Source organism: Tinamus guttatus, unplaced genomic scaffold (genome assembly GCF_059628265.1).
Source record: "Tinamus guttatus ecotype Peru unplaced genomic scaffold, ASM5962826v1 Tinamus_guttatus_pri_ptg000456l, whole genome shotgun sequence".
Taxonomy (NCBI): Eukaryota; Metazoa; Chordata; class Aves; order Tinamiformes; family Tinamidae; genus Tinamus; species Tinamus guttatus.
This window is the reverse complement of record NW_028288990.1, coordinates 201,908-216,225: the sequence shown is the minus strand read 5'-3', so window position 1 is coordinate 216,225 and position 14,318 is coordinate 201,908. Positions and strand designations below refer to the sequence as shown.

Sequence of the window (14,318 nt, the reverse complement as noted above, 5' to 3'; positions counted from 1 at the left end):
AGATAAAATGTCCTTCCCTGGAGAAGAGTTTTACCTAATTAGGACTGCATTAAAGAAATATACATAGCTGACTTAGGGCGCAAGATTTGGATATTGGTACTGATAAAATTGATTTCTCCATGATCAAATCTACAAGCATTCCTGAAAATGCTTGATTTAAACATAACAAATATAGACTTGTACTGTTCAAGTTGACATTTTTTTTTGTAACTAATCTCTTCTTTTTAACAGGAACCTTTCCCTACCAAAATGAGACACAATCTGGTGTACCAGACACCTCCCTCTGTCATAGTCCACGTAAAATCGACTGCATCCAGATCACATCAGCAAAAAAACCTTGTTAGACTAAAGCGTCCTATTTTTAAAGACCGTCATGAAAATTGTGAAAAAAAGACCCCTAGTCATAAATACAAACATCCAAAGGGACCGTGTCTAGTTATTCAGCGTCAGGAAATGACAGCTTTCTTTAAATTGTTTGGTATGTCGATAAAAATATGTATTGATGATTGATTGAAGAGTAGTTGAGTGAGTATGTCACCTAAACAGAAGGGTAATTTGAGGTAACTTTTTACGTAGATATTGATGGCATACATTTTTTAATATATTTTATTGTTATATTGTAGTGTTTAAATCTTTAATGTTTAAATTAAAAATACAAAAAAAGGGCCATCAAGATGATGAAAGTTACAAATGAAATAAATAGATGTGCAATACTTCCTTCTATGATAATTTATTTCTATATCTACATTTCAACAAAACTGTTTTTAAATGTAAAACACTGTAGCTTTGTTTCATATGGGTTTTAAAAAGGCTGGATTTCCTAGCCTTATAAACAAGTTACCATGGGAGCAAAAATTTAGGGAGAGAAGTGGAACGGGAAGAAAAGCTGAGGAGTTCTAGTGTGTCTTTTGCATCTGTATCTCTTTCATATAAATGTCTGTACTTATTGTACAGTGAAGAGACTGAGAAATAGCTGAAGACTGTATTTGGATTTTATTCAATTCTTCAGCAGAGGAATCAATCAGAGAAAGAATTTGGTGTTACATAATTGAGGTGCAGAGATCTCAACAGACTATGGTTCATGGAAAATAGTTGTATGATATCAGATGGAGCCATGAAGAAGTTGATTAAATGGAAGAAATGCTGTTGATTTATCATCTTAGTTGCTGTTCCTGAGAATAAGGGTGAAATGCAGTCACTGGGTTTTCTGTCATGCCTTTCTGAGTTTATTGTCTTCTCTCATGTATTGTTTTTTTCAAACCTAATATCTTGGTGTTTTCTTTAGTCTTTACTGATAAATCTAGCTTCTTTCCTTTTATTTAGCTTAATAAAAGGGCCAGGAATTACATATTTACATATATTTTCTCTGGAAACCATTTTTATTGCTTGAAATGCTACAATTATCTGTTATTGCAGATGATGATCTAATTCAAGACTTCCTATGGATGGACTGTTGCTGTAAAATTGCAGACAAGGTAAGTGTATTTCCTTCTTAGTTAAGAGATTACATTTTGAATGAAAGTCTGCTCTCAATCACTTCATACTGTAATGTGAATAGACTGTATTTTTTTTTCCTAATGTGTTGCTACTGAAGCTTCAGGACACACAGTTTATGTTTTTCTCATTGATGAGAATGAACAAAATAGTCTAGTGAGATATAAATGTGATAAGCATTTAGGAAATGTTATACTGAAACAATATATTAATGCATAATAACAAATGTAACATTTTACATTTTACAACAGTATCTTTTGGCAATGACTTTCGTTTATTTCAAGAGGGCTAACTTCACAATAAATGAGCATACCAGAATCAATTTCTTTGTTGCTCTGTAAGTACTTTTAAATTATCTGGTTTTATTAGCATAAGCCTTGCATAAGTTTATTCCCTTGTTTATAGCACTAATAATTCTGATTTGCAACAGAATTTCTTTAATCATTTTGTAGTTGATTGGGTTCTATGTAGGCAAAGAAATATAATCTACACCTTATATACAAATAGAGCAAATCAGAGATTTATCCTGTGAGGGTGAAACCAGCTTGAGCAGCTTGAATTTGAGGAAATCTGCATTTTTGTGTAATACCTAGAGGTAACTTCTTTCTACAGAACTGTAAAAACTGAAAACTTTTCAAAGCATTGAAAAAAAGAATCTGTGTAGGACAATGCATGGCAGCCAGCATATTATGTCTCCCATTTCCTATTATAAGACCCAATTTATATTTTTGCCAGCTTTTTAGTCATATGCATTGAAATATTTAGTTATGATATGCACCCTAGCAATAACTTTGAGAAAAAAATATTATCATTATTCAGTTAACTTTAAACAATAGAGGTAGAGAATTTCTGAGGACCTCTTTTCTTCTGGACTGTTCCAGAAACCGTTCTAAAATTTTAAGTTTTCAAGCAATGTGCAACCAGGAATCTGTGTTTACCACATATGTGTAATGTACCCATATTCATGTCATACCTACAGAGTGATCCAGCATGTTCTTTCACAGTATTTTGGAGTATAGTTTTTTTGTAAGAGCAGTTTGGACACTTGTGCAGGGATAAAGATGGCTCTTTCTTCTGATAAATGCTATTCCTGAGAGCATCTGCAGAGCACTGAGGATGAAGCTATTTGACTTCTCTAAGGGAAGGGGACAAAAGCCAGAGCAGAGGAGACAGAGAGGATTACAAAAGGAGTCTAAGTGAGACTGGGACTAGAGAGAAGACTGGGATTAAGAGCAAGTGAGAAAAACAGGGAGGAAAACAAAAGTTATATTTTTTGCTGGTATGATTTATAGGACTTCAGAATCAGGTGACTTCATATTTTCCTGTTGTCTGGGGAGAAGACCAAGAAGCAAAAGTGGCCCATAGTGAAGGAATAAGGAAATATGAATGATAGAAAATGTTGTAATTTTTCATTTGTATATGAAGGTTGGCCTCTAGTTGTTTGCTGCTAATTTAATGCAAGAACTTGCGAGAATAGCTAAAATCAATAAGCAGAAGATGTAAAGTTTAAAATTTTAGAAAAGATTTTCTTAGAAGTCAGAAACTGTTTATTACAATGCAAGGATATCTACTTTGGAGAAAGCTGCTAAGATATGTTATTTTTTCTACACATCTACTCATTTAGCCAACTTCAGGCTAATGCAATTTTTCTAATATTTTTCTAATATTAACCTAAAGGATACAGGGCTTTCTAGGAGAGTCATGAGAAAAGGCTGTGTTTTTGTTAGGAATTTTTCTCACAGTATTAGGAATTAGAAAAGAAATACTTCAATAATATCAATGTATTTAATGTTAAAGTAATACTAATATAACAATTTAAGCATGAATAATATTTACAGACATAAACATATATATGTTTGAAGGTATCTGGCAAATACAGTTGAAGAAGATGATGAAGAATCAAAATATGACATTTTCCCATGGGCTTTGGGAAAAACCTGGAGAAAACTCTTCCCTGATTTCTTAAAGTTAAGAGATCAACTGTGGAGTAGAATTGACTACAGGGCTATTGTAAGCAGACGTTGCTGTGAAGAGGTAGGGAGGGTTTTAACATTGTAAATACTGCAACTACAATAATTGATACCAACTAATAGTCTAGCTCCATAGAAGTAATTTCTTCTCTAAAATGTGTAGCTAAACTATGGGAAACAAGAGAGGCATCTAAAATGTCATGTCATGATTTAGAGACATCTAAAATGTCACGAACTGGGAAGAGTATCTGATAACCCAGAGGACTGCGCAGCCATCCAGAGGGACCTGGACAGACTGGGTAACTGGGCAGTGAGAAACCTTATGAAATTCAGCAAAGACAAGTGCAAGGTCCTGTACTTAGGGAGGAATAACCCCAGACACCAGTACAGGCTGGGGACTGACCTTCTGGAGAGCAGCTCCGGAGAGAGGGACCTGGGCGTCATGGTGGACAACAAGTTGACCATGAGGCAGCAGTGTGCCCTCGTGGCCAAGAAGGCCAGTGGGATCCTGGGGTGCGTTAAGAAGAGCGTCTCCAGCAGGTCGAGGGAGGTGATCCTGCCTCTCTACTCAGCCCTGGTGAGGCCACATCTGGAGTCCTGTGTCCAGTTCTGGGCTCCACAGTACCAGAGGGATGTGGAGATGCTGGAGAGAGTCCAGCGCAGGGCTACAAGGATGATCAGGGGCCTGGAACATCTGCCCTATGAGGAGAGACTGAGGGAGCTGGGCCTGTTCAGCCTGGAGAAGAGAAGGCTTGGAGGGGTTCTGATCAGTGTCTATAAGAACCTCAAGGGAGGCAGTGAGGAGGGTGTGCTGGCCTCTTTTCAGTGGTGGCCACCAACAGAACTAGAGGTAATGGCCACAAACTGAAACATCAAAAGTTCCACAGAAACTTAAGGAAAAAATTCTTAACAGTGAGGGTGACAGAGCACTGGAACAGGCTGCCCAGAGAGGTTGTGGAGTCTCCTTCTCTGGAGATCTTCAAAACCCGCTTGGATGCAGTCCTGTGCCACGTGCTCTAGGTGACCCTGCATGTGCAGGGGGGTTGGACTAGATGATCTCTAGAGGTCCCTTCCAACCTTAAGCGTTCTACGATTCTATGACCCATTTATCTTCTTTCAAAGTTCTTCTGTATTCAAACTACACTCTTTGAAACTCTATTTTTACAGAAAACTGTACTGTTTTGCATTGTGCTACTGTTAAAAGTAAAGTTTCTGTTGACAGAATTCTTCTGTTTTATGCAAATACTTTTAGTTAAAACTTACCATTGGCTGCTTGACTTAATTCACTGTACAAATATTTACAAATAAGATCTTCAAATAAAATAACTATCACCTCAAGTTAGATTTTAATCCCATCTTTACTTTGTAAGATAATAATTTTTCAGTGCATTTCATTTTTTAAAAAAGCCAAAAGGATAAATTTCTAACATTCTCAACATTCTCTTGCAATTAATGCATTATTTTAACTTTTTTTTTTTTTTCAAATTTAACACAGGAAAAACACACTCCTCACTTTTCAGATGGAATATCTCTGTCTGGAGTAGCTTTGTTATGTTGCAAGAATGTAGTATGCCATTTATGGCAAACAAAATATCATTTACTCCAGCATCCCATCTCTGGTCATGGGATTAGGTGCATATGGAAGAAATGCAAAGGAGGAGGCAAGCATATGCCCAGCACACCCTCCCAGCGATCATGGGAGGATTCTGATAATCATTCAGTAATTCTGTGATTACTTTACAGGCTTTGTGAGCCAGCATCTGGATCACAATTAATAATCCATGAAAGACATCATCTTCAGCACAGCATACTAAGCATAAACTGCTATTTGTGGTGGCTTATGTGAACACAGAGCTGTAAAGTGTAGTGTTTCAACATCCGATTCGTAACTGGTTCAGTTATCCTTGCCTAGGGTAGCAAACTTTCTAGTGAGATGGAAGCAGGTAGATAATAGATATCATACATTATCTATCATCACCTCACCTGTCTATTCTTAATTCTGTACCACACATGAATTGGATCCCTTGTTTTCAGCTCTGTGCTTGCCAGCTATTTTGATGGTCTCTGATGAATGGCTGTTCTGATAGGTCATGGCTATTGCTCCAACACATTACATATGGCAGCGAGAGCGCTCTATGCACCACAGCGGAGCTGTGAGAAACTATAACAAAGAGGAAGTACAGCTGCCACGAGGACCCAGTGCTACTCCTGTAGACTGCTTGCTTTGTGGTAAGAAAGGAAGATTTGTAGGACTAGGATTATCATCATCTTCCTCTTCATCTATGGGTACTTTTGAGATGATGGAAACACATCTGTCCCAGGATTTGAAGGACACCTTGCCAATTGAAAAAATGATGGTTGATCCTCCTTTTTCTTATGCACAAGGTATGATTTAATAGTGCAAGCAATTTTCAGTTAGTTGGTTTAGATCCGTATTAATAAACCCCACCTCTCTGTATGATTTATAAACACTCCTAAAAATTTTATGTGCTTTATTCAACTAATGACAAATTGGCCCTTTTGACTTCTGAACGGAGCGCTATGTCCTTCTTGGTATGTCAAGACACGAACTCCATTGTGTTAGCAGAAACCTGTTATGAATGCGGTTACCTTGGTAACACTGTGCTTTTCATGCCATAGATTGTTTCATTTCTACAGTGTCATTCTCTGATACCCTTTTCCTTTAATAGTTACTAGAATTTTCTGTTATTTCTCTTGCTTTATATTAACCAAATGGAAAATGAGAAAAAAAAAACTTTACAGGTGTACTTCCTGTACAGGTGTACTTGGACATAATCATAATGTTTTGAGAAAGGCTGTGAGCTTCCCTAATGTTCTGACTCTTCACCAACTCAGTAAAAAGTGAAAGGAACCAGCATGATTTTACATTTACAATAAAATGTGAAAACATCTAGTTGATGGCTAATGTTGCATTATCAGCATGTAGTCACTTCACTTTTATGTAGGCTGCATGCTACTCATTATTTTGGGTAAATTTTTATAGTAAAGAGGCAACAGTCTCAGATATTTTGGTACAAGGAAAGCCTGTTCAAGAGCTGGCATCATATCTGAAGCCATTTTTGCAAAAATAAGTTGTTTTAATATATCATGCTTCACCCCAAAAAAATAACCAAAAACAAAACCCTACTTTTTTCATGTTTTGCCACTTTTGATTTCTCACAAGTACCAACTGCCTTGGTTTGCCCAAGTCTGTTCAAATTATCCTTACCTACTCTAGCAGGTTTTGGAATCTGTTCTAGACTAGACCCTGATTTGCATTCTTACATTATAAATCAAATTTAATTTGTATTTTAAGCAGTTGTGATTGGTTAGAAGAACAGTAAAATAACTGTATCATGCAAATTAGAAGATCTTCAGTGCCAGTAGGGCAAGCTCCTCAACGACTATTGTTATTGTTAAAATTATATAATGCAATAGAAACTCTGCACATAAGGCTACTTAAAATTAGTTGCCTGAGCTTCATTATGAAAAGCCTCTATTACGTAGAGTACTTATCGAGCAAAATTAATTATTTTGCTGTTAAGAGAGTAAAAGATTTCAGATATAAACTTCCTGGAGGAGCTGTATATGGCCTCACTTCTACAAAGATATGTATATGTACTCAACCAGTGCAAAATTAAGAATGAGAGATTAAATGGTTATAGCTAATTTACATCTCTATTTTGTATTTCAATATGTTCTTATTTTATATGCAACTTTTCATTATTACAGTAGGATTGTGTTAATTGTTATTGAGTGACAGCTTCAATACAACTATTATTCAAAAGGGATCCCTTTCAACCATGAAAAGTTTTCATTTGAATGTTCTTTGAAATACAGAAGTGGTCAGGTGATTATATCAACTATTTCATAAATTTAATTGGTTAATCATTACCATAGGCATAATGGACTCTTATGCGAGACCTTAAGTCCTTCTGTTCCTCCTTTCAGTCTAGTATTTTAACTAGACAGCTACTGCATTTTACATCTGACAAAGCTCAAAACAAATTTTGTTCAGCATGCACCATGTACTCTCGAATGTTCAAAATGAAGTTCACAACTGGAGAACTTTCAGCATGGTTGCTGGAAATGAACTTGTCAACAGCTGGTCATCTTCTTGAAGTAAATACAGTTTTATCAAGAAGCACAAATTCAGTGTATTTCAGTTTCTATTACAGTACTGCAAAGCTATTTCTTAAAGAAATTGAGCCACACCAATGAAGGTAGAAGCTGTTTCACTTAAACTTCAAAGGGCAGAATTTGATCCATTATTTTCTTACTAATATTTTTTCTCCTAATTTCTGGTAGACTATCACAGCTTGTCCAACAAAAGACGACGAGGTAGCATCCTGAACCAAGACAAATCCATGGAATGGTTTACAAGAAATGAAGAATGAGGTACATCAAATGAGACAGAAACAGAAATTCCATTCTTTGTGGAACAATCTACATTGGATAGCAGTATCATACACGACAAATTCTGTTAAAACCTTTCCTTCAAATAGTTCATGAGATGTCAAAGTTCATATGCAGTAGAAATCAAAGCAGTAACTCTTTAGAAGTTAAACAATTTGCAAAACATAGTGGTCATTTTCTGATGTTTTATTTTATTCCAGTACAATACTCAATTAGCAGCTGACATCTTAGCAACATCAAGAAAGTGGTAGTTGAAACTTTCTCAGCTTGGTGAGGAACGCTAATTAAAAAAAAAAAAAGCAACAAAACATATCACTACTTCAGTATTTCAATATTTATTGTTATATAATGAAACCATAAAACTTATAGTAACATGTCAAATACTGGCACAGAGAGAGTATTTTTGAAAATAAAGTACCACTAAATATTTAAGATAAAAACAAACAAAAAAAAATTCCAAACTTCTCACCTGAATGAGGATCCTGCCAATAAGATGGTCTAGCAACATAAGGCACTGAGGAGCATGTTTCAGCATTGTCAGAAAGTAATTCTGTGAAAAGTATTCATTTTTTTAGTATTTCCAACAGCTTTGAAAAGTACAGATATCAGACTAGAGTTATCAAGGTGTTTTACTTTTCCTTGCTATCTTTTCACCTTTTCTTTTTTCCCTTCTGTTAAACTGCATTGTTGTCCTTTTTTTCTTTTTTCCCCTCTGGTATATATTTTACAAATCTGTGCTAGAACAACATGTATATTTTGGATTTTCCAGATAGCAAAAACAAAAGATTACAAAACAAAACACATGGGTATCATGCTCCCCATGGAATTCTTAAACCCACGAGGCTCCTTTAAAGCAGCAATGGGCTGTGTATGGATAAATGAATTTTATATACATAAAAAGTAGCTGAGAACAGCAATAAAGACACTCATTCTTAATTTATAGACCACAAGTTGTGTTTTAGTTTACATTTTTAATAGGATCTTTAAGGAGCCATTAATACATCATTTTTTAAACCTGCTGAGGCAAAGATTTCTAAAATTTGGTATATTCTTCATGACATTTTCTTAGCTCAACTAAGAAAAGATACTGCCTCTTCCTATGAACTTTGCTTTCACTCTATCCTTAGACTATCACATTGCAGTAACAGTGTAATTCATTAACAGTAATGTTCTTACCATCATATTCATTTCCTTTGAGAACTGCTTGATCCTGAAAATGGATTTCCTCACATTCTTTCTGTTGAGGTTCTTCCTCAGTATTTTCTTGAGTTTCCATTATTTTCGTTGACTTGGAATTCTTGATTTTAGCAGGGATTACTAACCAATTTCTGTGTGTTACGTCTATGATCTTTTCACACAAAAAAGGGAGCTTGCAGGTCTGTATTCTGTCTAAAAGGGCAATAACCTGTGTGATGCTTTTGGAGAAACGCAAAGGATAAAGCAATATTTTGAAAACTAAAATCAAAAGATCAACTGCTGATTTGAATTTTGTTGCCTTTGTCATATTTTTTACTTTTGAGTTGACCTAAGTCCTTAAATTTTAGGGTAAAGGAGCCGGAAGTGTGACTACTGAATTAGAAAACAATACACAATTATTTTGGAGATGTTGTTAAACATCCACTGTCCAGAGCGGGAATGTTCTCTAAGTAAAGATTATACCAAGTGTAATTTATACCAAATACAGCTCCTTAAAAAAAAAAAACCTTTTGTTTAATGTTAAATGTTTTGTTAAACATTTAATTAATGTTAGCTGTATATTTTAAAATGTTTTTTTTAAAACAATTTTAGGTGATGCCGGAATACATTTGTAAATGCCAGAATTAAATACTTACTTTGCTAAATACACAGCGCACACACCACCATGTTTGAGACTTGGGCATATAACAGGCAGAGCAGCCTGAGGGTTAAGCATATCCAGAACTATCTGCAAGAGAAAGATATTTATGTTTCTAATAAACTTCAACACATATATCCAGTTTTCCATAATAACACCACCTGAAAAACTGTATGGAAAATGAATGCAATACAAAAGCAGTATATTATTGCCAAGATGATTTTTAGTCCTGTCTTTGAAGAGCTTATGGAAACGTGAGATCCATACATTTAAAACAAATTCAATGCTACTTGCAAATGAATTTCTATTAAATGAGCAAGTCACATTTAACCAATATTGTAGTCCTGTACTAATTTTAAAACTCCCAATAATTGAATTATTTAAGTTGACATCACTATAAACCTATAAAAAACAATATAAACATGTACTAACATCTTTGGATATCTACTTTTCAGGTGATAAAAACAAAATCTTCAGATGCTTCCTTATAATGAAAAGACGATACCGAAGTCTCAATGCCCAACTTATCGTTTGTTTCAGAGCTTAGCAAACTTTGGTATTATCTGCATCTGCTGGAAACCTATTCCAACAGTAGAACAGTTGAATATGCAATGTCTGATCCTTCTTCTGGATTGGTACATTTAAAAATTTCAAAGATGTTATTTTTACAGTAGCCATTTTCTTTCTTTACTCAAAGTGTTTAACAACACTTCAAACAAATGACAGTTATATTATAACTAGATTGCCTACTTTATATGGGAGGGTGATATTTTCCAGTCGTTTCCCCCAGCACATCTCCTTTTTATGAAATTGGGATATAAAAAGCAGACAAGCTGGCTGTATCATCCCTTACTCAAATGTAGATCTTACTAACATTATACACTCTATGTACCTGACTTAAAATGTTCACATATAAATATTTTCAATAAGCATATGTACTTTTCTTAATGTTTGAAAAAGGTTTTTATCTGATTGGGCTACAAAATACAAGTATGTCTTTGCTTATCAGTCCTGCCTAAATTGTAATATTTCTATATTATGGACTTGTCACCCTTTCATTTGGGAAAGTATAGCTAAACTTTTGAAAATCCTTAGAGCACAATCAGATGAAGAAAAACCTCACAGTGTTTTCTTGATGAGGATCTGACTGTTCGTGCTAATGATAAACTACATATAGGAGTTTCCATTGCAAGTGAAAAATAAGATTTAAATATATGTAGAAAAGATAAATGTTGTGTCATTGATATGGGGATTTTTTGGACTTACTGCATCAAATGTTACAGATTTCATATCCTCAGCAGCAGTTGTAATGTCCTTAAGAATGAAATCCACGTTATCTGGCCACTCTTCCATATGTCCTATCTCCCATGAAGCACGCCACTGCCTGTAATTCTTCTTAGCTAAATTGTAGTGATCTTCTCTGATTTCGTAACTTATGACGCGTCCTTTGGATCCAACTTCAAACAAATACAGCATACCAAATTTACTACTTTCTCCCATGTGCAGTAAAGGATTTAGAAAAAAGCAGCATAGTAAAATGACAGAAGTTGTACATGTTTAAATCTCCACTTCAAGAAATAATTACATATAATCAGTTACAATTTATTATTTCTTTACATTGAAAGCAAACATGCATAGACAAAGTGCTGGATAATTATTTTATAGACTGACATCCATCAATCCACAGATAAAATAAAGCACTATATTGTAGTACCAGCTGTTCCTAAGATGCCCTCCCAGAGCACCTCTTGGAGTAGACATGACTTGAGCATTTGGGCCCCAATTAATTTATAGCCTTCTGCTGTACCTACCAGTGGGGGCAGCTGAGAAGGCTGCAATGTTGGTTGCCAGTTGCAGGGGTTAGGAGCGGTAGACAGTTGATTGCTCTTCTTCCTATTAAGTTTTGAAACCGGCAGTTTAAAATTCTCTGATAAGCCTATTTTTCACACAAGCTGGTTATTTTCTGTGCAGAGTTTGTCCTGTTTTTCCCATCTTAGGGGAGAAGAAAGGATAAGAACTGCTACAATCTGCTAACTCATCTTAAGTTTCTCAAATGTGCTCTTTGATCTGCACATGCTTGTGTTATTTTCAGGCTATTGTTTATAACTGTAATAAATATAAATTATTTTATTATTTAAATTGTTGAAGTATAAATTACCATTCTGAAATACACAAATACAATATGTATATTCTTCATAAAGGAAGTGTTATGAGGATATCCAAGCACAGACAGCAATGCTTATATTGCTATATTATTCTGATTCTTGCAAAACCCTCATCCTGTTAGTCTTTCTCCCCGCTAATTCTTAATGGGCGCAGGAAGCTTTCAGCAACCAAAAGGTCTCCAGATAAGGTTCTCAGACATTTTTAAGCCATTTGAAGTTTGGGCCACCAGGTTTCTTCTCTATTACTCATTTGATCCCATTGTGAATCCATTCAAAAAACAAATGCAGCAAAAGCAGGAATGGGCTTTCTGCCAATTTTTACCTGATCTAGCTAACTCTGGATCAGAGGCCAGGGTAAGGAGGGAGGATTTCAGTAGTGCCTTCCTAGATCACCTTAAAGAGTTGTAGAATTGCGAATTCCTTTTGACTCAAGAATTATCAGTTTGGAAGTGTTTGAAGAAACAGATTGTGGGGAACAGAATAAAATCTTCTTGCTTCCTCTGCACATCCCTTCCCTTTTCATTTCCTATATTTTGAAATTGAATTTTGAGAAAATAAGAACAAGGAATTAAAACAGCTGGACAAAGCCCTTTATTATCGTGATGTTTCAGAATGGTACACTCTAGTGCGTACAATTCACTGAGCCTAACTGTTCCTAACTTTAATTTTATCCTCAGTAACACGTCCTGGCATCCCAAAACAGCTTGAATGGTGCTACTGGTAACATATTTGCTGCATCTTCCTCAAAAAGATTCTGCTAAAAGAACTTGTGTTGTTATTAATGCATGTGAAAAGACTGTAGAGCATTGCTAAATGGGAGAGTAAAGAAAAATTCACTTCTTTTAGTTCTAAGGTTATTTAACAGTCTTAAGCCAAAAAAAAAAAAAAAAAAAAAGGAGTGATTTGTTCAGTTTGTTCCCCACATAAGAATGAAAGCATTATTTTTTTTTTAAGCTGGAACTGATACCAGGTTTAATCTCAAGGGAAAATAGTAACTTTTGGGCAGGCTAGCTTTCCAAAGCAGCCACTAACAGAGTCAGATGGTGCAAGTGCAAGGCAGGACAGCCCAGCCAGGTGCAAAGGCTCTCTACCTTTCGGAGCATCTACACCTAGATCAAATCAGGCTGGGTGTAATATAAAAACAACAGTGTATCCATGTAGCCATTTTCACCAAGCCAACAATTTGACTATTCATGTGGTGCAGCAATGGGAAGAAAAGAAAATGGGGAAAAGCAGGGAAAGGAAAGGAAAAAAAACTAAATTTAAGCCAAAACCTCAAAAAAAGAGGCTGAAATGCAGCTTTCTACAGTGACCGGGGCTGGCACCTTCAGATATCTAGTTTCAGTGATGGTGGCCTGCAGCGATCCTTTGTAAAAGAGGCTTCAAAATAGAGTTGAAACAGTCTGCAGCCTGGGTACTGGCTCTACATTGATCTAAAAATCAGCAGAACTGACCTAAATATGAAAATTGCAGCGAAACTTAAAAAACTTACTTCAGATTTTTGATTATAAGAAAGGCCACAAATAATGGGAGAAACATACTCCTCTTTCGCTTGCTAAATCCAGGACCTTACCCGCTCTTGACAGAAACAGGCTCAGTGCACCAGATCCGCTGCCACTCTCCAACACGGTGTCCCCTGGGTGCAAGTCCATCATGGTGAGCATGGCGCTCACATCCTGCGGGGTACAAGGCACGCTCTGTTAGCGGCCTGCTGAAGGGGGCGACCGCAGGGCGCCCTGCAGGATAGGCGGCAGGGGAAGGGGGGTACCTTGGGGTAGGCGATGGTGGCGGCCCGCGCCATGAGAACCACGTACTCCTCGAGCGATGGTCGCCGCACGAGCAGCTTGAGGCCTCCCGCCGTCTGCACCAGCTGCCCAGGCAGCCGCCCCACGATGTCGCCGTGTGGCAGGAGGCCGCCGGGGATGGTGAGCGTCGCGCCCGCCGTCAGCCGGCACAGCAGCTTGAGGGCGCCGCGCTGCCGCCGCCTCAGCTCCGCCAGCGCCAGCTCCCCGGCGCGCAGGGGGCTGCCGGCCGCCCGGGCAACGTCCGTAACGGGCACCGGGGTGGCGTCCGCAACGGCCAGCGCCTCCTCCGGGGCCAGCAGTCGCTTCAACCGCTCCAGCGGAGAGAGCGACGTCTCCCAGGCGCGGCGCCGCCGCTTCCCACCGCTGGGGTAAGAGGAGAGGGGAGCAGAGGGCGCCGTAAGGTGCCGCCGCAGGCTATGCCAGATCCGCATGCCCCCAGGGAAAGGTGTAAACCCCACCACGGCCCTTAACCGCCCCACCATCGCCGTTAACCGTCGCGGCGCTGCCGTCATTTCCGCGGCGCGGCGCGGTGACGCGGCGGTGACGCGGGGGCAGGCGCAGGCGTGCGCGCGCGCGCTTGCGCGGAGCGCGAGCACGTGGCCGCTGGTGCGCCGGCGCGGCGGGGCGCGCAGCG

General features: G+C 37.8%; 2 protein-coding genes across 2 annotated transcripts; one reads left to right on the top strand and one right to left on the bottom strand.

Annotated features, from left to right (window-relative positions):
* Positions 1 to 224: 224 nt before the first annotated feature.
* On the top strand, positions 225 to 7,861 carry SPDYA (speedy/RINGO cell cycle regulator family member A). Its single transcript, XM_010211681.2, has 6 exons — positions 225 to 478; positions 1,417 to 1,475; positions 1,746 to 1,831; positions 3,357 to 3,528; positions 5,552 to 5,849; positions 7,773 to 7,861. The coding sequence occupies exons 1-6, from the start codon at positions 250 to 252 to the stop codon at positions 7,859 to 7,861; spliced, it is 933 nt and encodes a 310-aa protein (XP_010209983.2). The 5' UTR covers positions 225 to 249.
* A 189-nt stretch (positions 7,862 to 8,050) lies between these two features.
* Positions 8,051 to 14,196, bottom strand: TRMT61B (tRNA methyltransferase 61B). The gene is made up of 7 exons (XM_010211683.2): positions 13,648 to 14,196; positions 13,453 to 13,555; positions 10,981 to 11,171; positions 9,713 to 9,804; positions 9,057 to 9,295; positions 8,350 to 8,430; positions 8,051 to 8,160 (listed from the first exon to the last, which is right to left on the bottom strand). Exons 1-7 carry the CDS (start codon positions 14,194 to 14,196, stop codon positions 8,117 to 8,119), a joined length of 1,299 nt encoding a protein of 432 aa, XP_010209985.2. The 3' UTR covers positions 8,051 to 8,116.
* Positions 14,197 to 14,318: the final 122 nt, after the last annotated feature.

What these genes read in the sequence shown, in the direction of transcription:
- TRMT61B (XM_010211683.2), bottom strand. Translation starts at nt 14,196, where the DNA reads ATGACGGCAGCGCCGCGACGGTTAACGGCGATGGTGGGGCGGTTAAGG. An exon ending in CCACCATCGCCTACCCCAAG is followed by an intron (nt 13,556 to 13,647) that starts GTACCCCCCTTC and finishes TGTACCCCGCAG; the next exon opens with GATGTGAGCGCCATGCTCAC. An exon ending in CAAAGGAAATGAATATGATG is followed by an intron (nt 8,431 to 9,056) that starts GTAAGAACATTA and finishes TACTTTTCACAG; the next exon opens with AATTACTTTCTGACAATGCT.
- SPDYA (XM_010211681.2), top strand. Translation starts at nt 250, where the DNA reads ATGAGACACAATCTGGTGTACCAGACACCTCCCTCTGTCATAGTCCAC. An exon ending in ATCAATTTCTTTGTTGCTCT is followed by an intron (nt 1,832 to 3,356) that starts GTAAGTACTTTT and finishes ATATGTTTGAAG; the next exon opens with GTATCTGGCAAATACAGTTG. An exon ending in GCAGACGTTGCTGTGAAGAG is followed by an intron (nt 3,529 to 5,551) that starts GTAGGGAGGGTT and finishes CTGTTCTGATAG; the next exon opens with GTCATGGCTATTGCTCCAAC.